This window comes from Tenrec ecaudatus, chromosome 1, assembly GCF_050624435.1.
Source record: "Tenrec ecaudatus isolate mTenEca1 chromosome 1, mTenEca1.hap1, whole genome shotgun sequence".
NCBI lineage: Eukaryota > Metazoa > Chordata > Mammalia > Afrosoricida > Tenrecidae > Tenrec > Tenrec ecaudatus.
This window is the reverse complement of record NC_134530.1, coordinates 185293931-185315801: the sequence shown is the minus strand read 5'-3', so window position 1 is coordinate 185315801 and position 21871 is coordinate 185293931. Positions and strand designations below refer to the sequence as shown.

The window sequence follows — 21871 nt, the reverse complement described above, 5'->3', positions numbered from 1 at the left end:
AGGTGCCAGTGCACTTTCAAATGGTTCAACACACACACACACACACACACACACACTGCATATATCTGAAAATTTTATGCTACATTTAGACATAAACCAGTTAATGACATTTTATTCTCAAAAGGGTAAACTTCTGACTATATAGAGTAGAAAATGTTTAAATCATCATCCAATCAGTCCAGTGTTCAGAAATATGTTCAGTTATTTAATGGTATACTATTGTATTTAGCTTTAAAAGTATCAGCCTTGTATCTTATGAGATTAATGAATTTGTACGTCACCTTTCAAAGATCAACAGAGCCAGTAATTAATAAAGACGTGTTCAGATTTATTTGGAAATTCACAGTTTCTAATGGCACTACAGCTCTGTAGTTACATATTGTAAGTCTTCTCCCCACAACACTGGATGCTGCACACAGAAAGTGTAACTTCCCACTCTCCCTCTGCTCGGAACTGGGTCTCCTTCAATGGGCTTCTATACAATCAAGCCCTCTTGCTCTGAATGGCTAACTGTGCAGACTGGAGGGAAAAAATTAAACCATCTAAAACATACTGTTAACCTAACATCAAAGCAGCAACTTGAACAAACAAAAAAGGTGTTAAATAAGTCACATTACAAACAATACCCAAAGGTAGGTATTTGACAAGTTCATCAAGTTATTACTATAAAAGTGCTCAATAAGTTATAACTTAAATCTTACAACACAAAATGGCTGATTCTCTTCCCTTCAAAAAAGAAACATGTTCTGCTTGCACTCATTACTGCACAATCACACACTAAGACATCATTTTATTTAGTCAATTTTTTAAAGGGGGGGGAGACAAAATGCAGACAGACACGTTGACGTCACACACATATATACCTCTGCACACGTGTAGCCCAAACAAAGCAACCATCAAGGAATAGTCCTTTAGATCTGACCAATTAGAAAAGGCTTTTCAAACTCACGAGCTGATTCTGTGTCTATGCACATAGGCAGTGATTAATTATCATATGAGATTCAGACTCATTTGCCAAAACTTCACATTTTGTATTGGTAGTATTAGACACAATGACCTGAAGGTTTGGGGGTTTAGTGTTTATTGTGAATCTTTAAAATGTCATATAGCTAAAGAAGATCATTACAAGTGGCTAAATGTCTCTTAGGTAACTGTATTAAAAATGCGTTTGCAATTACTAGTTTTTTGCAAGAAAAGACCTTGTAGGGTGGTTCATTTGTCATTTCATTAAGTTAGTAACTAAGTGAAAAAGTAACCAAATCCAAATGATTTGAATAAAAATCATTACTAATAACATCACCATTTACCTAAAAAAACAAAAATGAAAATCTTGAGTGTTTATAGTGAGTGAGTTTGCTACACAGAAATCTAATTGGCAAGTTCTTTAGGATCTTGACACTGTCTGAACCACACTGCTACGCTTTCGGCACAGACCATCTTAAAGCCTTGTAGTGTTTGCAGCTTCCAAACTAACAAAGTTCTAAAAGAAATTGAATGACAGAAAAGTTCTCCCTCCTCTTCCAGTGGCATTATAAATAGACAAAAGGCACATAAATATGGGAAGGTGCAAGAAATAGGAACAAAGCTAAAGGAAGAGGCTTAGGCTTTCGTTCCTACCCCACCCAAGGAGCTGGGCTTTCCACATTACTTTTGTCCCAGTAATTCATCTGTGAAAAAACATCTTTAAAAAACGTCTACCATTGCCACAGTAGGAAGTGTTCAGTCTTGTAAAACTGCCCTTCAATTGCCAAGATTGACACAATCCCTTACTCTCTGAACAGGTAGAACCATGATTTCGGAATACTTCTCCCATTAGTAGCTTCTCCCCGCGAAGTCCCTTCAAAAACCAGACTGTTCTTGAAAGAACAAAAATGTCTCCAGTAAGAAAAGTTCCACTGATTTCAGATGTGTCCCGAGACTGCTGTCACACCAAATGTTCCCACAGTAATCTCTTTGTTTCCTTTAATGATGTCGTGCAGGCTCGGCAATGACCCTGACTTAGTCTGTATGAGAGTTTTTATCAACTGTCCTTGGTCTTGGACTTTAGACCGCCTCCGTTTTAAAGCCCTCTTCTCCGTCTTTGTCTTTTGGGACTGTCCGTTGCACAGACTTGTGCACGCTGAGATGCCACAAAAATAGGACTCCTCTGACTGCGATGACGTCTCGGAGCTTCCTTCCGACGGAGGCCCCTTATAGGAGGAGTGATACACTTCTCCCACGGCAGAAAAACCTCTCTGGTTCGGAAAGGGCTTCCTTCTTTTGATGTCTCCATTGGCTACCGGGTGCAGTGGATCTGCTGGTGTGATGGTCTCAATTTTTTCTGTTTTGTACTTGCAACGTTTCTTCTGTAGTATTTGTAAAAAAAAAATTTAAAAAAAGAATAAATAAGGGTAGGAATTAGATCTCCAAAGTTATCTCACCAAATACCTTAGAATGGAATTAAAGGTGGAAAGTGCCACCTCCTGGCGAAAAGTAAAACAGCATTATTAGCAGCGTGTACACACACAGGAGCTTTAAAAAGTCTGTGGAAAATGGAATGAAAAGATAAAGGAACTTGTCCACGTTCTTGCTGAAGTTCCCATGTATATACTGCTATTGCTGAATAGACACAATCATTACCTTCTTAGTTTGTAAATATTATTACCCCAAATCCTTCTGTGCCAGATATATCTGGTTGCTTTCACACATAGCTTACTTACTTAACTCTGAGATGGAGGTATCTTATCCCTGGTCTCTAGAAGAGAAACAAGGCTCAGAACTCTGGCTCCTTGCCTGTTATAAAGTAGTAAGTGGCCGCGTTGGGATTAAATCCTAGGCTATTTGGCACTAAAGCCAAACTTAAGGGAAAAATAATTTAATGTAGAGACAGTTATCTCTAATCAAAATGAGAACAGCTTCAGTGGCAAAACAGAAAGAGTAAAAACTCTGTAGCCAGAAAGGTTTTTTGTTACTTATTTGACATGAGCCATTTAAAGATAACACAAAATCTCTGCATTTCAGTTTTCTCATCTGAAAAATGGGGGGGAACCATCTCCAGACAGCTGTTGAGAATTACAGGAAGGCAGCATGCACTGTGCTTGTTCTGCATTCCAGAGTACGTAATGGCTGTCCATCACACTGGCAAATCTGTTCCGTACAGTGCCAGACAGTAAATATTTTAGGAGTTTCATGTCACATGCTCTCTCTTTTGCATATTCTTTTTCTTCTAATCCTTTAAAAAATGTAAAAGCTCTTTCTTAGCTGCAGGCCATGTATACACATCACAGGCCACAAGCTAGACTTACACTATTACCAGGGCTGAAAACAATGTTTATGGGCAACTTAAGGGTTATATCAAACCCTTTCAACCTCATTTATTCTTGTATTACCACATATTATGTCAATCTACTTAAAAGGAGACAAAATATTACCTTTTTTTCTGGTGAGAACTTGAGGGGTTCTATGATGTACAAATCATTTGGGTCTACTATAGATAGGAAAAAAGAAAGATATAAAATGAAAAGAAGGTTATACTATGATTAAACACTACAAAATAGGATATTTTCCCCTAATGATTACTTTCCCAATAGGACCGAAAAACGTACCCGGTTAACCATGTTACTGCATTTGAAGTTAGTAGGCCAAAACAAGCAGGGCAATCAATGCACTTCACTGTCACTTTCAACTGTCTCTGCTCCCTTAAGTTGTTAACTAACAATTGGCTACCCGCCAAACATGCAAAAGGCAGTTGAGACCACATACAGCAGCCAGTTAGGGGAGCACACACACAAAGGAAATCTGAGGAATGTTTTCTGCTGTTTAAGGTGAACTAAGAACTCCAAAATGTAAAAATTGCCGAAATGTGCATGACTATCCAATCAAAGAAACCCTTCAGGCATAATAAGGAAATTAGTTCTATTTGCCTTTTAGGTTTAGGTTTCTTAGATTTCGTTTATTTTAAGCACTTTCATAACAACTATTCTATCATGGACAAGATTAAATACACATAGCAAAGAATACAACTATGAGATTTATAAGACTATTCATCCAAGTATACTTTTTTACACTGTGTCCTAGATATTTGGTGAGGAAATAAAAGAAATTAAGTACGATTTTTTTTTAATCACCCAATAAAACTGAACATCTATGCAAAGTTAGCAGAACTCCCAGGGCAATACTGAAGAAAAATTCAGAATCCAGACAGTCAAATAGAAGTCACGTTTGTCTGAGGGTATATGCCAATACAAAAACCAGAAAACTTTAGTTATGATTACCTCATAGGAAATAAGTCAGAAATCAAATGTCAGAGTCCAAAGTAATAGTCTAATAAAAATGTGTCCCATGCTCCCTTTTTATCAAAAGCAGGGACAGTAAGATTTCCCAGACCCCAACCTCCAAGAGAGAGCAAGGAAGGGGGAAAAGATAGGATATACCATTATGCTAATAAACTAACATTAACAACAAAAAAAAAAAAACCCGTCAACTTCCCAGAAACGCCTTACATACTGGGGGAAAGTCTGGTTCCTAAAACCTGAATTGAAAGCTAAAAACCTCTTCTAGACTTACATGACTTTACTGACCCTCCAAAACATAATTACTCTCAACTTTTTGCTAAACACAGGGGGTGAGGAGGAAGTAGTATTGCCCACCCAATCCATGAATATTAAATGCAAATTTCCTAATTGTGTAAAAAATTTAGTGTGCACACAAAATACACTGTACAATTTTTGGAGAATGTAATGCCAGTTTAATTATCAATCAATTATTTAATTATTTTCAACAACAGATTTAAATATAATCGACTTAAAAGGTTCAGAAAAAAACATCTGGTAAAATTCAGCTTAGATTCACAAGGAAGAGGCACTATTACCAAACAGGAAATCAAGGGTGAAACAACGAAAGCTTCTCCTTCAAGATCGGAAATCAAAGAAAGGTGAGTCTCACGAGCAACCCCTTGCAGCAGTGCTGCTGAAATGCTAGCTAAGGTGTTAGTTAGCAAGAGACAAAAGTTGTTCAGGCTGGAAAGGAAGAACTGAAATTGTCTTAATTCTCAGATGTGCTCGTATTTACAAAAAACCCAAAATAACCTACAAATGAAACATGGTTGTTGTATAATATAAACTCAATTTACAAAAACCAATTGTATTTCTACAGGCCAACAACAAACACAAACATGAATGTATTGTTTATAACAGTCTGAGGGGGCTTTAAAAAGTTTGTGAAAAAATTAAATACTCGACTTTTTCCAAATTTATATGGAAATGTAAAGAGGGAAAAAGGTCACCAAGAAACTTGTGAAGATCAGTCAAGGGAGACAACTTTTTATAGCAGATATATAAGACTTATTTCCAAAAACCTCACTGCCACCGAGTCAATGCTGACTCACAGTGACCCCGGTAGGTGTCTGAGACTGTAACTGTTTGCTGGACTAGAACGTCCAGTCTTTCTCCCGAGGAGCTGCTGGTGGTTTCAAACTGCCAAACATGTGGATCTCAGCCCAACGCATAACAAACAGCACTACATCACCAGGGCTCCTAAAGACTTACTTAGAAATAATAATGACTAATGTAACATGCTAGTGATCACCAACCCGAACCAAACCTACTGCCATGTAGGTGATTCTGACATAGTCACCCAAGATATGGTTTCCAGGACTGTACAATTTTACAAGAGCAGAGAGTCTCATCTTTTTTCCCCAAGAAGCCAAGCAACTGGTAGCTTTGACTGCTGACATTGTGGTTAGCAGCTCTGTGCCACCAGACTCCATGGTAGTGATACAGAGAATAACAAATTGTACTCCAAAATCCAAACTCATTGCCATCAAAATTGCTTCTGACTCACAGCGACCCTATAAGACAAGGCAGAACCACCTGTGGGTTTCTGACACTGTAACTCTTTATGGGAGTAGAAACCCTCACGTTTCTCTTGCAGGGTGGTTGGTGGTTTTGAACTGCTCACCTCCTGGTTTGCAGCCCAACACATAGCCCACGAGGCTACCAGGTCTCCTTGACAAACAGTACAGATACAGACACATGTATATATGGCTAAAAAGCTACTCGGTGGCAAGAGGGTTGGGAACGTGTGTATCGCTTTTAAATATGACACAGGTGACTCCTCACAGCCATGAGGACAAAGGCAATCTTGCTAATTAATTATTCTAAGAATACCTATATGCAAAGGTATTTATACCTACATAAAGTTTGTGGAAAAAATGGAATTAAGAGACAATTGGCATGCTTAGCTCTCATGTACAATTTTGTATAGAAACAATTTATAATCAACCAACTAGTATCCAAATTTTAAAAGACTTATAAATGATTAGAAAAAGAGGACCCAATAAAAGAATTGGCAAAAACTTACAAAAAGGCTAGGGCAGCCAAATAACCAAACCCACCTGCTGCAATCAAGGCACCTGTGACTCCTAGCAATCCTATGCAGGGTTTCTGAGACTATATAGTTTTACAGGAACAGATAACCTCATCTTTCTCCTTTGAAGAGGCTAGTGGGTTTGAAACACAAACCTGTGGGTAGCAGTCAACAGTGCCACCAAAAGGTCTAACTCAAGATGTTCAATTCCCTGAGTAATCAGATTAATGCAAAACAATAACAAAAAATTTAATGTAATCATTTTAAATGTTGGCAAGAATGTATAGCAAAGGAAACTCAGTGTGGCAGAAAAATAACCCCTTTGAAAGACCACTTATTATTTCACACCCTACCGGCCAGCAACTTTAAACCTCAGCAATATTCCTATTGAGAATACAGAGATGGAATGCTTCCACTATCCTGATTTATAGTAGTGCCAAACTTAAGCAGCAGAATGGGTAACTGTGATTTAGTTCAGTTACTGAACTATTACACAGTATAAACAACAAACCACAGCTACGTGTAATAATGAATTTTACAAATAAAATACAGAATGAAAACAAAAAAAGAATATGTATGGCAATGGTTCAGTTCCATTTATCAACAGTTCAAACAGGCTAGAAACATTGTTTAGGAATTAAAGCAACATGGTAAAACTACTAAGAAAATCAAGAACGTAATTACAGAAACTGTCTCTGGAAGGAGGGATTATCAAGAGTACTATGCTCTATTTCTTGACCGAGATAGCCATTACATGGGCATTCACTTACTGTATGTATTCGAGTATAAGCCGAGTTTTCCCAGCACATTCTAATGCAGTTTTGGGTAGTAAAATTAGGTGCCTCGGCAGTTATTTGGGTTGGCTTCTACTAGAGTTTATATGGTAAGTTAATTGAAAAGTTAAATAATTTGCTTTTAAGAACTTTCAGTAGTTTTCTACTTAAAAGATCAAAATCATTTTGTTCCACCTGGAGATCTCACGACGATATAAACAGTTAATGTCCTCAGAAGCTAACTCTTTGGGGGTGGGGGCGTGCTAAGAGTGCTCTCAGAGGCGCCTTGAAGAAAGGTCTGGCAACGTATTTCCAGAAATCTTATGAAGCCCACCTTGCGTCTCAATCAATTAAATGGCAACTGGTTGCTGGTTTTGGCCCATCTGGACAATCAACAAAAGTGTATCAGATCAAAGCAACTTGAGGAGTGAGGATGAGTACTAGAGAAAAATGCTTAGAATAAATGAAATAATTTATATAACACATCAACCATCTAAGTACAATTTAGTATAACAGAAAACAGGCTCTCTTCTCATAGAGCTGGGTGGTGGTGTTAGCTACCACTGAGTGGATTCTGACTCATAATGACCCTAACCCTCCCTCTCCGCAGGACAGAGTAGAACTGCCTCATGGGGTTTTCTGGCTGTAATCTTTATAGAAGCTGATCCAGCCTGTTTCCCCACCCCCACCCCCGCAGAGTCATAGAGCTTAGATGAAAAAGGCAAGTATAGGATGATTAAAATCAAAGCAAACGATGATCTATGTCCTAAGAAGCGTGTAATGTAGATAGGAAAATAAATTGAATTACTTAGTAGCAGACTCAGAATTAAAACCAGTCTGTCTAATGTACTAAATTTTCTTTACTTGTAAAGACTAACAAAGATGGCACAGTTCTTTTAAAATAAGAAGTAAATAGATCAGATTCAAAAAGCTATTCCATTTGCCCTTGAACGTTTAGAACAGCAACGAGAAGCAGTAAAATAGCCATGGTTTCAGTTAATTTAATCTCACCTTACAAATACTGAGAGGCAAACATCTCCACCACACCGTGCAGCTGCATCATTAACGTTCACGCACAGCTGATGGGGATGTAAGCGCGTGGAAGGGTCTCGGGACGAGTGGCATACCTACTTCACGATCCAGAAATACGGAGCTCTGGTGGCACGAGGATTACATGCTGGGCTGCTAACTGCACGGTCAGCAATTCACACTCACCAGCCGCGCGGAGGGAGGACACTGACGGTTTCTGCTCCCGTGAAGACTGACAGCATTGGACGCTCAGAGGCAGTTCTACTCTGTCTTATAGGGTCACTGTGAGTCAGCACTGACTCAAAGGCAATGAAGGAATATGATCCAAACATCCTATTTGGAGGCATAAGAGGTGTGTGTGGGGTGGGGTCGGCACTGTTGAAGCATAGGAGGTATTGGGGGTGGGGTTCAAAACGTTCATAGGAAAATGCCAGTATCTTTTAGTTGAATTCTTCCATAAACTTTCTAAAGGCCCTCATCTGCCCAATAGAAATGCATATGCACATATGTTCGCCTCAAATGATCTTACAAAAAAGCACAACTGGAAATAAAATAATATTCCCCCCGCAAAATTCTTCTATAATGAAATGCTTACAGGAATAAGACTAAATCATAATTGTTCTCCATGGCACTGAATCTCGCGATCAGTAGTTAGAAATCCAAACAGTGGCTACTCTGGGAGGGGAGAGGTAGTACCTAAGAGAACACAAGGGCATTTTGGGGATGCGGGATAATGTTAGGATTCTTATTCTGTGTATTATTACACAAGTTTCTTCAGTTTGTGAAAACTCGTTGAATTTTACATATGGTAATTACACTTTCGTGAATGCATGTTATAATTTCGTTTGCAAAAGGGGTTAACAAGGGAAAGAAAACATGCAGCAAGGAAGAACAGCTTTACTAGCCTTAAGCAAACACATGTAGTGTAGTGTTAGGGCTGGGAAACTACGGTAACAGAAAACCAGTGAAGCTCAGGAAGGACTACTTGAGCGATCGCACAGAAAGAAACATGCTGCTCAGTTACTTAAAGAGGGGCAAAAAGCCAATGATTTGATGAAAGCACTTCTGATTGAAATATATAACTAAAGAGCATTTTAATATTGCTATACATTTTTGCCAAGTTTTTTAACAAGCACTAATTACAAAGGTACTGAAAAAGGAAAAGAGCCATTCAACACAAATCCATTAACTTCAATTTAAATAAAATAATTATTAGAGTTAGTTGATGGAACACCATTAGACTTAAAAGCTACAAAAATAGAGAAGGGTGAGATTTTTGTTCGGAAAGTGCCTCAGAGTCCTGAACTAGAGACAAAAAGAGTCCTACCTTCAAAGGAAGAGGAGGCAGATAAGCACAGGAGCTATGGGAGCACACTCAGGTTTTCCATATCTGTTGAACTTTCTCAAACATCCCTTTCTAAAAAGAAATACTTCTAAACAGGACAATCTGCAAAGATAACTACTAATGGCTCATTACATAAACTAACCCCCCTCCCCACCCCTGGGCTTTTAGGAACAAAGACAGGATATAAAATGTGGAAGTGATAAAATGGCTTTGAAACAGCACAAACAGAAATGCTGCTTTTATCCATCATTTCGTAGCAGATGGGCTTAACCTCAATACTGGAATTACACTTATGACAAACGAAAACCAAATTCATGTGTAAGTAAAGTACATATTGCCAGTGATTTACCTTCTTTGCCAGTTAACTGTAGAGACTTGGATCTGATGAGTGGGAATGAAGTTCTTCTTTTCAAATTCAAATCATCGTAGGAAGAAAAGCACCTAAAACATCAAGAAAAATCCACATTGGAGCCGAAGAGTAAACTTCATATAATTCACTCTGTGTGCAGATCATGATAGATGAAGAAAGCTGTACAAACCATATAGGCCCAATCTAATTGCTAACAACTGGTTAGAGCTAATATGAAGAAAGCCTTTCAGGTCATTTTCTAAACAGCACTATTAAAATACCTATTCACTTTCTTTGAATTCGACATTTAAGTGTCTTTCTGAACCTAAACATTTCAAGGGTTTCCATGCACTTACTGTTAGTGTTCTCACAGGACCACCCAGACATAGGACTAACTCACTAGCCTTCAGGATGTTTTAAACATATATATTTTTAAATTCTAGTGTCAAGGTAATATGGGGAAAGGAATTACTGCAGAATCTTTTCTTTTGCTCAAGACTTCTCAAAGATATAACAAAGCACAGTGAAAAAGAGAAAGAAAAGACAATTGTGAACCACAATGTTGGGTTACCTTTTAGGGCTTGGATACTGATTACTTTTAGGAAATCTAGAAATGTAATCTCCATCAAATTGAGAAGTATTTCGACAGCGCTGCAAACAAAGCATCAGTCCCAAGATAACACAGAGAACCAAAGATATGACAAGATAGCTTTGCCGATCTGAAACCTGAAATTAAAAAGAGGGTTAATAATAAATCACACTAAGGAAAAAACAGAGTGGATTCTAACAATACAAAGGACAAGTACCTCCAACTCTCCCTGCATGTAAACCCTGTGAAGACCCCCAACCTGGGACTTCATCATAATCAATGTGCCATATCCACTGGCAGCTCAATAAATATTGGTTAAGTCGGTAAAATTATTTGTTTTGCTAAAAGAACTTAGTGTGAGGCCTTCCTGAACTAAATTTATTACTGTCCTCCATAGTTTGCAAAAGATCTGCCAGAACAGCTTTATATCAATACACCTGTATTTTGGTAAGGCTTAACTGATAAATACCATAAAAGACCATGATGAATTATATAGTTTCAAACCTTAAACATGCTAGTTACATGTTATGAAGGTCTCTGTAATGAGCAATTTTGTTTGGTTGGAGTTCATAGATACCATGTTCTGTAAAAGGCTGCTTTCTTCTGACAACTTCTATCCTTGCTGTGCGTCTTACAGCTCACAACAACAATTACCTCGCGTTTTAATTCTGCAACAGTTGTTGATAAATTTGAAACAAGCTGTGTCATGTTGGTCAGCTGTGCCTGTAGCAACTGGATGGCTTCAGTTTGCCGCTGATCCTATCAGAAAGGAGTAAGTGTTATTTTTCGCTGTTGTAAGTGTACATTACCACTACAACAAAAAGCCTAGTAAAATAATCTGGGGGAAAATATGCTGCCATGGAAATTTGTAAAAAGAAATTTACTAACAGGGAATTGTTAATGATACTTAAAGGTAAAAATACTTTAAACTTTGACAAGAAAGGACCACTTGAAAAATCGGGAACTGGGTTCACACAAACCTCAATTTTTGCTATTTACTTGTTAGCATATAAAATATTACATAGCAGTTAACATTGAAATTGATATGAGCTCTCTCTATATAAGCCAGGATATAACCACCTATATATAAGGCAGTTTCCAGTCACTTTAGCAAATAGTTTTTTGTAAAGAAAAACTGTCTGCACACAGATATATATTTTTCAGTAGAATGTTTCTAAATATAAACTAGAATCCTCACCCCATGTAAGATGGAGACAAGAACTTGAACTGATTTAGTGAACATGACAAAGTATCAAAGTCTAAATTTTATCCAAAAAAATAAGAGAGGGAGTTCGTATAGAAAGTCTTAGAGGTTCAATTTGATAGCATATTGTAACGTAACTCAGTGTGTTACTCAAAGGCCTACAATTGGTTGTCTAATCAATCCTAGACTATCACCAATGAAAATACATTAATTGAAAGTATATTTCAAAAAGGCATTTATGAAAAGCACAGCTCACAACACTCATTAGAAGAAAACTGAGGTTCTTTCCCCTTAAGATAAGCATTAAGAGAAAAGATGCCTGCTCCTAATATTGTTCAAGAAATTTCAGCAAAGCAATTAGGCAAACTAAATAGAAAGTAATCAATGCTCAAAAATGATGGGGACATGCCAAAGGACAGGGTGCCAGCTTGAAGCGTTTCCCAATGACCAAGGCTAAGTTAATCTATGCAACAAAAATAATAATAGATTTAAAACCCAAAATCCATGAGTCCACACTAATATATAGAACTGAATAATACTGAAGTAGAGAAGGAGATACATTGTTTCTTACAGAAATATAATGAATAAATGTAGAAGGAATGAGGAAACAAAATAAATCACCCCGTGGCAAATACCACAGCAATTACTTTTCAGGAAAGAATCATAAACAGATGCTAAATTAGTGAGAATATTCTTGTTACAAGGGAAAAACCTAACTTTATAACACTGTAGAAATCCTCATAAATGTCACCTGAATCAAGTGATCAGAGTTTCAGTACCAGGAACTGTACAAAATGGCATCGTAGGCCTCCTGGTACAGTGCCTGAGAAGGATAATACATCACTGCTGTGCTCTTCTTGCCAACATGCATACCATGAATTTAATTACAAGGAAACAAGAGACAAGTCCAGTAACTGTCTGAGTCCTGAAGGGCAAAGACAAACTGAGGCACTGTTCTCTATTAAAAGGATACATGACAGGTAACCGCAATGTATGATTCTTGCATTGGATCTTGGGGCCCATTGTATTGTTTTATTATTATTGTAATGAACTTAATAACTACATTGTTACATAAAGTACTAACATTAGGGGAACTTTAGTAAAATAAATAGGCGAATTATTTGTCCTACTCAATTTTCTAATCTAAGACTATTTAAAAATAAAAGGTTAAATATTAAAAATGTAAACAAAAGTGCCATAGAAACTGATACAAAAATATCCACAGGAAGGAGTGAGAAAGGTTATAAATGAGGGAGAGAAATGGAGGAGGTCAGTACAGCATAATTACAACGTGCGGTAAAAATTCAGAGTTGAGATGCAAATAAGCTCTGCAACCTTAGGCAGCCTCATCTATCACCTTCTAGAAAAACTCGTGTGAAATATCTTTGTCTCGGTACCACACTACAACAATTCATTAATAAACGCTGAGCTTTAAGGTCTAATGCTAAAGTCATTCCCTTAAAATCTACGAGACAGGAACGAGCGATGTACTAGTCTTATTCATTCTTGTACAGAGATGAAAAGGGGTCAGAGGAAAGGAAATAAAATGGCAACACTGCTGTTGGAGTCCTAGTGGCAGAGTGGTTAGACTCTTGGCTGCTATTCAAAAGGCTGGCAGTTCAAACTCAACAGCAGCTCCATGTGAAACAGACGGGGCAGTCTATTCCCATGGAAGTTGTATCGCTGTGGGAACCCTACAGGCAGTTCTACCAAGAGCTGAATCAATTTGTAAGGCAATGGAGTAGATAAACCAAACAGAAAATCTTGTACAGCTGACATACTGGCCTTGTGATTTCGCCAATTAAAAATTAGACCTGGGGGCAACTCTGAAGCAAATGAGGTCCCGAACAAAAAAATGTCAGGATACTCCAGGGGAGGAGGTTACTACAGAAGTCAGAATCAGTCATTCCCGTTTGTGTAACTTCCACAGCACCTCTACTGTGTTACCATAATAGCAGCGTCTCATTTTGTTGTAAATGTCTGTTCAGCTGTCTTTCATCTTGCTACGATGAACTTGAGGGTTAAAAAAAAAATCATATCCCTAGTATTTTGTATCCTTAGCACCTAGCACAGGCTCTTCACAATACATGTCTATAAAAAAATAAAATCAATGATTAATTTTTAACAGAATCACCTCTAGAGGAGATATCAACTCTAATACTTAGATAAATTTCCAAATATGACATAAAACAGGTTTATTCATCAGGCATCAAAGAAAATAACAACAACAATTATTTGCCCTACTTACCAGTTAGGTCCTATAAATTTCAACGGACACTTACACAAAAATAAAAGAAGCCATGAAGATAACCAACCTGCTCCTCGGCGATTCTTGACGTATTCTGAAGTTTCACAATTGTTTTATTGAAGGCCTTTTGCATTTCTTCCATTTGTTTTCGGTATCTGTGGTGTAAATTCACTTAAATTATCTTTAGTTTATAATTTTTTCACTTAGTTCTGGAAACACTTTCGATTGTGCTATATAGCATAAATCTATCTCCTTAAAATGACTCTTCGTGAGGCCGGTGGGGTGCAAGAAAACTTGCACAAGCGTAATAAAAAGTCCCTTGCGGTATCAATTCTATGCATCTTACTACTTTCTACGATTTTCTGTGGTTCCCTTGGGGCCAAGAGAAAAGGTGTACAGTAGCTAAGTGTGCATGCATACACACGTACACACAGAGCTTACCAGTAAGTGATGTGATGAACTATATCTAAAAACCCATGTTAAGACAGACTACCCTGGTGACATCTTCCATTTAGGAACAGAAAAAGGGAGGGACATTTCAGGCACTCTAGACAGTTGATTTCTAGGTGGTTACACATTGTTTATGGCAAGTTCTAAGGGCATAAAATACCTGAGAGTTGAAAAGAATAAACAGGTTTCACAAACTAGAGAACTGTGCCTGAGGTCACAACCACACACTAACTGTTACTAGCACTGCCTCTGGCACTCAGGATTATAAAAGCTAGGGCTGGTAGGGAATATCTGACTCAGTACAATCTAGTCTTCACTTATCTAACTCTTATATGAAATCTGGTCAAGTTTTACTAGGAGTTGTAAGATAATAAATTTTTCTCATGAGATCTCTGAAAAAATCACTGTAATGGTGGCTAAAATTAAGCAACAGAAGAGAAAGTGAGTATAGATAATTCAGACTTGTTATCAGCCCAATAATGGTGTTCAATCAACTGAACAGTAAGGTTTTACTCCTAATACTGGAAAAAACAAAAATCCAATTCCTTAAACCATGGATCCAGCTAGCTTTCTACCTCTACCTCTCTCTAGCTAAAATGTGTTATCATACCATGAGATAACGAAATCCTCTCCACCTGTGGTCACAGACCATACTACGCTCCTATCTCATCACTGTGTCCGTTCACAACAAAGCTTACCTTTGGCTAAGCTCCTCCAGGTAACGGCCACTGAGAGACATGTTAACTTCTAAGGCTTTAATACGATTATTAAGTCTCATAAATACTGACTCCTTTTGGTTTGATCCATGTACAAGATTTCCATTAGCATATCCAAGATCTGTAGAATTCTGCAACTCAGCATAAAAATCTGTAGCTGTCCTTTGTAATCCACTTGATCCAGGAATAGACAAAAGAGCATCTTCTGCAGATTGGTCTTCCTCTTTTACTTCCGGTAATGAAGAAGAATCCACAACAGGAGTTAAAATTTGCTTTGGTGTGTCAGCTATAGTCGTTTTGGCCTCCCCATTTTCACTGTCTGGCACAGTGGCTGTGTTTATAGGTGGCACTACTGCTTCAGATAGCTTTGTCATAATTTGCATGGAGCTTATGTCTTCTTTCACAATATTATCTGTTACCTCATTCACTTTACTTGTTTCACAGATCACAGATGCAGAACTGAAACTCGCAGGCTTTTCTGTTTCATTATCAACCTCAACAGAACTTTGTTGGGGAATTGCTTGTGATGGTGTATGTCCCATTTCATGTTTAACAGACTCAGTTACTTCTATTTTAGATAATGTATCGATTTCTGGAGTAACGTCCAAGAGAGGAGATTGAGAGAGTATCTGGGGCTGACTTGGCTCCAGTTCAATTGCTCCCACGGTGTGATTAATGAAATCACTCTGGAGCATGCTACCTGAGTCACCTAGAGAAACAGTTTCCGCTTCCCTTGCCACGCTCTTACTGCCCACTTCTCCACTTGGAGGCTGCAATGCTGAATCGGCCACTGATTCTACACGTGCTATTAATGGTGGTTGAGGTGAAAGCAGATCTTTTTCTTCTCTTACAACTGGTCTGCTGTGCTGCCGATAAAAGGCAACTCTCATTGAACACCATTTATAGATGTATTCTGAAAAACTCGAAATACAACAAATTGTGGCCAGTTCACTGCATAATATTTGTGTCTCTGCTTCAAACCAGGGTGACGATTCATCCTCCTGTTCACCAGTTCCCAAGAGGGTTACTGTAGATGGACTTGTCTCTTCCTCTTCCTCTTGAACTAGCTGTACAATGGGACTCTCTTTTGGTATGTCCGTTGTTGATGGCTCTGTTTCATGTCCAGGTGCATCACTGGTTACAAACCTAAAAACAGGTTAACAGTTATAAATCACTTTAATTAGAATGCTGTTAAAATTGTTTAAAGGAAACAAATGTGTCATATGTGAGATAAAGGAGAGTTGGAAGCACAGAAGAAACTTGGATGCTTTTGTGGATGACTTCTCCCTCTTATATTGAAAAAAAAAATCCATAAAATGCCCAAAAACGATAGTAGAAAGACCATTTATCAAGTGATGAGCTATCATATTTGCCAAATCAGACCTGCTTTTCTTTAATCTCTATATAAGAACTATTTTAACATATGTGAAGACTTACAATCACTGAATGTCTATTATACCAACCCCAACCAGTCACAAAATATTTATAAGCCTCACTACTTATAGATCAGAAATTGAGTTGCCCAAGGTCTTTTATGCCTCAGAACTAGAACCCAAGATTCTGAATAGTTATGAATATACTTTGTGATTTGATCTGCTACAATCAAAAAGCAGCTAAATTTCTCAAAGGTAACCCTCTGAGGGTGATGTTAGCACCCCACAGAACAAACACAGAGAGACAGGAGTAACAGATGCATTTTTGGTATTTGTAGCACATTCATAAAACAAACGCACATATGCAAGATCACTGGTTTAAAGAAAAAAATCCCCTCACTAAAATAATTTTGATTATTAAAGCATATCAATTACACTATCATTTCTTACATACTAGGTGGTATTTCTCTTATCTATAAGACAAATTATGACAACAAAAAGGAGCAATGATTGAAGAAAGGGGAGGTAGGGGGACCATATACACCCTACCCAGCTGTGCTGAGGGGGGAAAAAATCCTCATACCTAGGAAAAGAAAATTAAGTTAGCATTTCACAATAACTCTAACATGACACCGTATGCAGATTCCTTCACTTCCATTTATTTTCTTCACACAGTATTATACAAAAGAATTTAAGATGGTGGTCTGTTTTTGTTGTTTTATTGTCTGGTTGTATACTGTTGCTTTGTTTTCCTCTGTCTTGTTTTCGTGCATGTTAGTGTCTCCACAGGTCTGTCTGAATAGGACAGGCTGGATGAACTATCTGGAGGAAAAACAATGGGACAGACAGTTCCGGGGGGACAGACAGTTCCGGGTGGGGGAGGGGGAGGAGGGTAAGGAAGTGGTGTTAATAAACACAGGGACAAGGGAACAACATGGGACCCAAAATGGTAGTGAGGGGGGAGTGACAGGCCTGATGGGGAACGATCAAAGGTAAGGTTGCGTAGAGAAGAGGTATAGCTGTAGCCCAGGTGGGGACGGAGCATGGTGCTGGGGTAGGAGGAAAGTCAAGGGAGCGGGAGGAAGGAGGTGGGAGTCAAGGGGCATTTATGGAGGTCTAGACAAAGACGTGTACATGCAAACATATATACGAGGATGGGGAAATAGATCTAATTGTCTACATTTATAGGTTTAATATTAAGGTGGCGGAAGGACCTTGGGCCTCTACTCAAGCACTTCCTCAATGCATGAATACTTTCGTTTATTAAATTGGTACTCTATGATGCTCACTCTCCCGACACAACTGCTGAAGCCAAAGTGGGTGAACAAGTAAATGTGGTGAAGAAAGCTGATGGTGCCCGGCTATCAAAAGAGATAGTGACTGGGGTCTTAAAGGCTTGAAGGTGAACAAGCAGCCACCTAGCTCAGAAGCAACAAAGCCCACATGGAAGAACACACCAGCCTGAGTGAGCGAGTGATCCCAAAGGGATCAGTTATCAGGCATCAAAGAACAAAAAATCATCAATATCATTGGCTGCACACCTCCATGATAGGATCGCTGAAGACAAATGGGTGCATAAGCAAATGTGGCGAAGAAAGCTGATGGTGCCCGGCTATCAAAAGAGATAGTGTCTGGGGTCTTAAAGGCTTGAAGATAAACAAGCGGCCATCTAGCTCAGAAGCAAAAAAGCCCACATGGAAGAAGCACACCAGCCAGTGCGATCACGAGGTGCCAAAGAGACCAGGTATAAGGCATCATGCAAAAAAAAAGAATATGTGTGTGTGTGTATATATATATATATATATATATATATATATATATATATATATATATATATATATATATACCACATTGAATGAAGGGGGAAGTGCAGAGTGGAGACCCAAGGCCCAAGTGTCGGCCAATGGAGATCCCCTCATAGAGGGGTTTAGGAGAGGAGATGGGTCAGTCAGGGTGCAAGGTAGTAACGACGAAGAGCACAGCTTTCCCCCAGATCCTGGATGCTTCCTCCCCACAACTACCATGATCCGAATTCTACCTTGCAGGGCTGGATAGGGCAGAGGTTGTACACTGGTACATATGAGGGCTGGAGGCACAGGGAATCCAGGGTGGATGATACCTTCAGGACCAAGGGTGTGAGGGGCAATGCTGGGAGAGTGTAGGGTGAGTGGGTTGGAAAGGGGGCACTGATTACAAGGATCCACATGTGACCTCCTCCCTGGGAGAGGGACGGCAGAGAAGGGGGGGAAGGGAGACTCCGGATAGAGCAAGATATGACAAAATAACGATGTATAAATTACAAAGGGCACATGAGGGAGGGGGGAGCGGGGAAGGAGGGGAAAAAAAAGAGGACCCGATGCAAAGGGCTTAAGTGGAGAGCAAATGCTTTGAGAATGATTGGGGCGGGGAATGTATGGATGTGCTTTATACAATTGATGTATGTATATGTATGGATTGTGATAAGAGTTGTATGAGTCCCTAATAAAATGTAAAAAAAGAAAAGGGAAAAAAAAAAGGAAGAAAAGAAAATGATTAGGGCAAAGAATGTACAGATGTGCTTTATACAATTGATGTATGTATATGTATGGACGGTGATAAGAGTTGTATGAGCCCCTAATAAAACGTTAAAAAAAAAAGAATTTAAGATGAGTGGAAACATAAGGAAAAACATAAATCCAGGGACATATCGACTAAAACTAAACTTTAGTATATTTTACAGCATGATAGGATAATATGTTCAACAGATATTTGTGTGTGTGCATAAAATGCTATTAGTTCCGTTTTGAAAAACTGGAAACATTTTGCTAATAGAGTAAGTCAAATCACTAACTTGAGAAATAGCAGTCACAGTTGCACACAATTAAAAATACTAAAATTACCAATATATTTTAACTTTCTGGGAATAAGTAACATAATGCTATATTTTTAATTTAATAATCCAATAAATATCTTTAACTACTTTCAGGATTAACACAGGAGCATACATACCTGTCACTACCAAATACTTAGAAATTATAGTTCGAAGCACACCCATTACAAATCTCATTACACTCTACCTTGAACTGTTTCGTATTCAAATATGTGATATTGAAGTAGAGTTCTTCTGAAGTAAAAGGTTTTCAGTGTTTTAGTGGGGTTATACCTAATGCAATATAGGTAACTAAAATCTATACTGACCTTACCCAATTATCCAAATCATTATGACCTTATCTGTTATAGATAAGTAGCAGAAATTAAAAAAACCAAAAACAAACATAAAACTTAATGTCTGGTAGAAAAGGCAAAAAAGAGATGGGTAGATTTTATCTGTTCCCAACCCAAAGTGGCCCATGACCAACTGGTGCAATACCTACATCGATCAATTTGAACAGTGAAACAATGTTTCTGGAACAAGCATATACCGGTATATACTCGAGTATAAACCGACCTGAACATCAGCTGAGGCACCCAATTTTACCACAAAAATGGCACCAAAAAATGTGCTGAAAAACTCAGCTTATGCATAAGTATATATGGTAATTCACCAACCACGGCTCTAGGTACTTTGGGAACCTTTGACAGCACTCTAGTGAGACCACAGGTAATTAGTAAATGCTTTTAAATATAATCTTAAAAATATAACAGGCCTTAAAACTGGCCTTAATCCTTTGTCTGCACCAGCAGGTCAATTATGTGCAATAAGGAAAAACTTAGTTTTGTACATAATAAAATACATAATATTAAAACAACAAATGTTTGATCTGGATTAAAGTGGGATCGATTTAATACACTGTAAATGTGTAAACTTCTATTTTTTCCCCGAGGCAAGTAAACAGGATGTTTATTCCCAGCATTCACACAAACTCATGGGCAGAAGCAACTGAAAGATGTCAGAAGTGGCCTTATGGCTGACTGTCAGCCTCACAATTCTAGAAATAATCACTTCACATGCAAATCGCAAGAATACCTTTTCTGTACTAGCATTAGTAGATCTCCATTTCTACAGGACTATCTCTAGCATCATATAACTTACTCGGCTGATGGGACAGGAGCTGAACCAGGAGTTGATTCCGGCATTTTTGGTGCTGTGGCATTCTCAGATATACTTTTATTTCCTATTTTAAGAAAAATGCCCAGGTTGAATTCAATTTTACAAAGCTATACCATAAAAATATTTCACTAAAGCATTTATATTTGCAGAGGGAACAACAAAACACCTTAAGCTAGAGTAGACTTTTATTTTTAAAATAAAAATGATATTGTAGGGAGGAAAAGTTTAGATAAGTTCCCAATTGCAAAGGCTGCATACCCCACACTTCTTGGATAATAAGTCATGTGACTAAATTTTACATGTGACTTTTTATTATTTATGGGTATTCTGGACATCTGAAAGGCTTTAGAGAGGAAAGGAAATAACTGGATCAATTTAAGTTTGAAGTTAGAACCAATAAACATTTTAAAGATGACCAAATCTGCAGTCAATTAAGCCGACCATCTTCCTCCTTGTGGGGGCCAGTGTGTAATGGCTGCAAACAGCAAGCCTCCTAGGTAGTGTATGCAGCCTATTGGTATGTATAGGATGCCCTAAGGGACCTTGGAGATAACCTTTGGCTGTTTTTTGATGCCTCTGCCCTGGCTAATTTCTGCTCTCCCGGGCTCCAAACTGGGATGCGAGGTGCTTTAGGGAAACCTCAAGGCACGGTGGCTAGAGTCCACATTGGCCAGGTTATCCTGTCCATCCGCACCAAGCTTCAAAACAAGGAGTGGGCTTCACCAAGTTTAATGCCAATGAGTTTGAGGATATGGTGGCTGAGAAGCGTGTCCCCCCCATGGCTGTGGAGTCGAATACATCCCTAACTGTGGCCCCTTAGATAAGTGGGGGGCCCTGCATTCATGAAGGCCTTGGTAGCCCTGCGCTGCCTCACTTGTACCCACCAAATAAAAATTGAACTTCCTGATTAAAAAACATGTGTGTGTGTATGTATGTATGTGTACATATATCAGAAGTTGTTATAGAAAAAAAGATGACCAAAAAAAGCAAACCTCACTTTTCTTGATAGTAATATTCTTATTAGCAATTCTGAAGGAAAAAGGGGGCTTTCTCACATGAGTAACTACTTGGTGCATAAAAGGAAAGAAAATGTACTGAAATATCATTAGGGCCATCAAAATCTCAGTGCAAATTATAAGAGAATTTTTCTTCCTCAGTAAGAAACAGTCAAAAAATTCCTAAGTTTCACATTCACATAAATAAGACCCTTTTTTATAACAGAAGGAAATTAGAAATTGAGATAAATAATGAATAATAGAAGACAGATAAGTTCCTTTGAGTTCTTTTTAAAAAATTTTTTTTCTTTTTCTTTTCCCTTTGAGTTCTTTATGTTTAAGTGAAAACTCAAATTGCTTGGTTATTGATTGATTGATTTTTTTTCCCCTAACTAAAAAGATCCCTGGATGACCAACTATCTAAA

At 38.2% G+C, this 21871-nt stretch overlaps 1 protein-coding gene and 1 non-coding gene across 9 annotated transcripts in view; one reads left to right on the top strand and one right to left on the bottom strand.

Moving 5' to 3' along the window:
- Positions 1-219: 219 nt before the first annotated feature.
- Positions 220-21871, bottom strand: part of SUCO (SUN domain containing ossification factor) — an 84786-nt gene continuing 63134 nt past the window's right edge. For 2 of the 8 annotated variants that reach the window (XM_075527541.1, XM_075527585.1), the window contains 8 exons: positions 20434-20515; positions 15031-16194; positions 13950-14037; positions 11085-11189; positions 10413-10567; positions 9842-9933; positions 3411-3466; positions 222-2345 (listed from right to left, as the gene is read on the bottom strand). In XM_075527541.1, coding sequence (XP_075383656.1) covers positions 1902-2345; positions 3411-3466; positions 9842-9933; positions 10413-10567; positions 11085-11189; positions 13950-14037; positions 15031-16194; positions 20434-20515 — 2186 coding nt within the window. In that variant the 3' untranslated portion in view covers positions 222-1901. Of the gene's footprint in view, positions 2346-3410; positions 3467-9474; positions 9565-9841; positions 9934-10412; positions 10568-11084; positions 11190-13949; positions 14038-15030; positions 16195-20433; positions 20516-21871 lie in introns of all 8 variants that reach the window. The other 6 variants (XM_075527532.1, XM_075527551.1, XR_012779051.1 and 3 more) reach the window with 5 other exon arrangements.
- LOC142438383 (small nucleolar RNA SNORA70) lies at positions 20873-21006 on the top strand. The gene has a single exon (XR_012782764.1). It is a non-coding gene; the product is annotated as a small nucleolar RNA SNORA70 (small nucleolar RNA).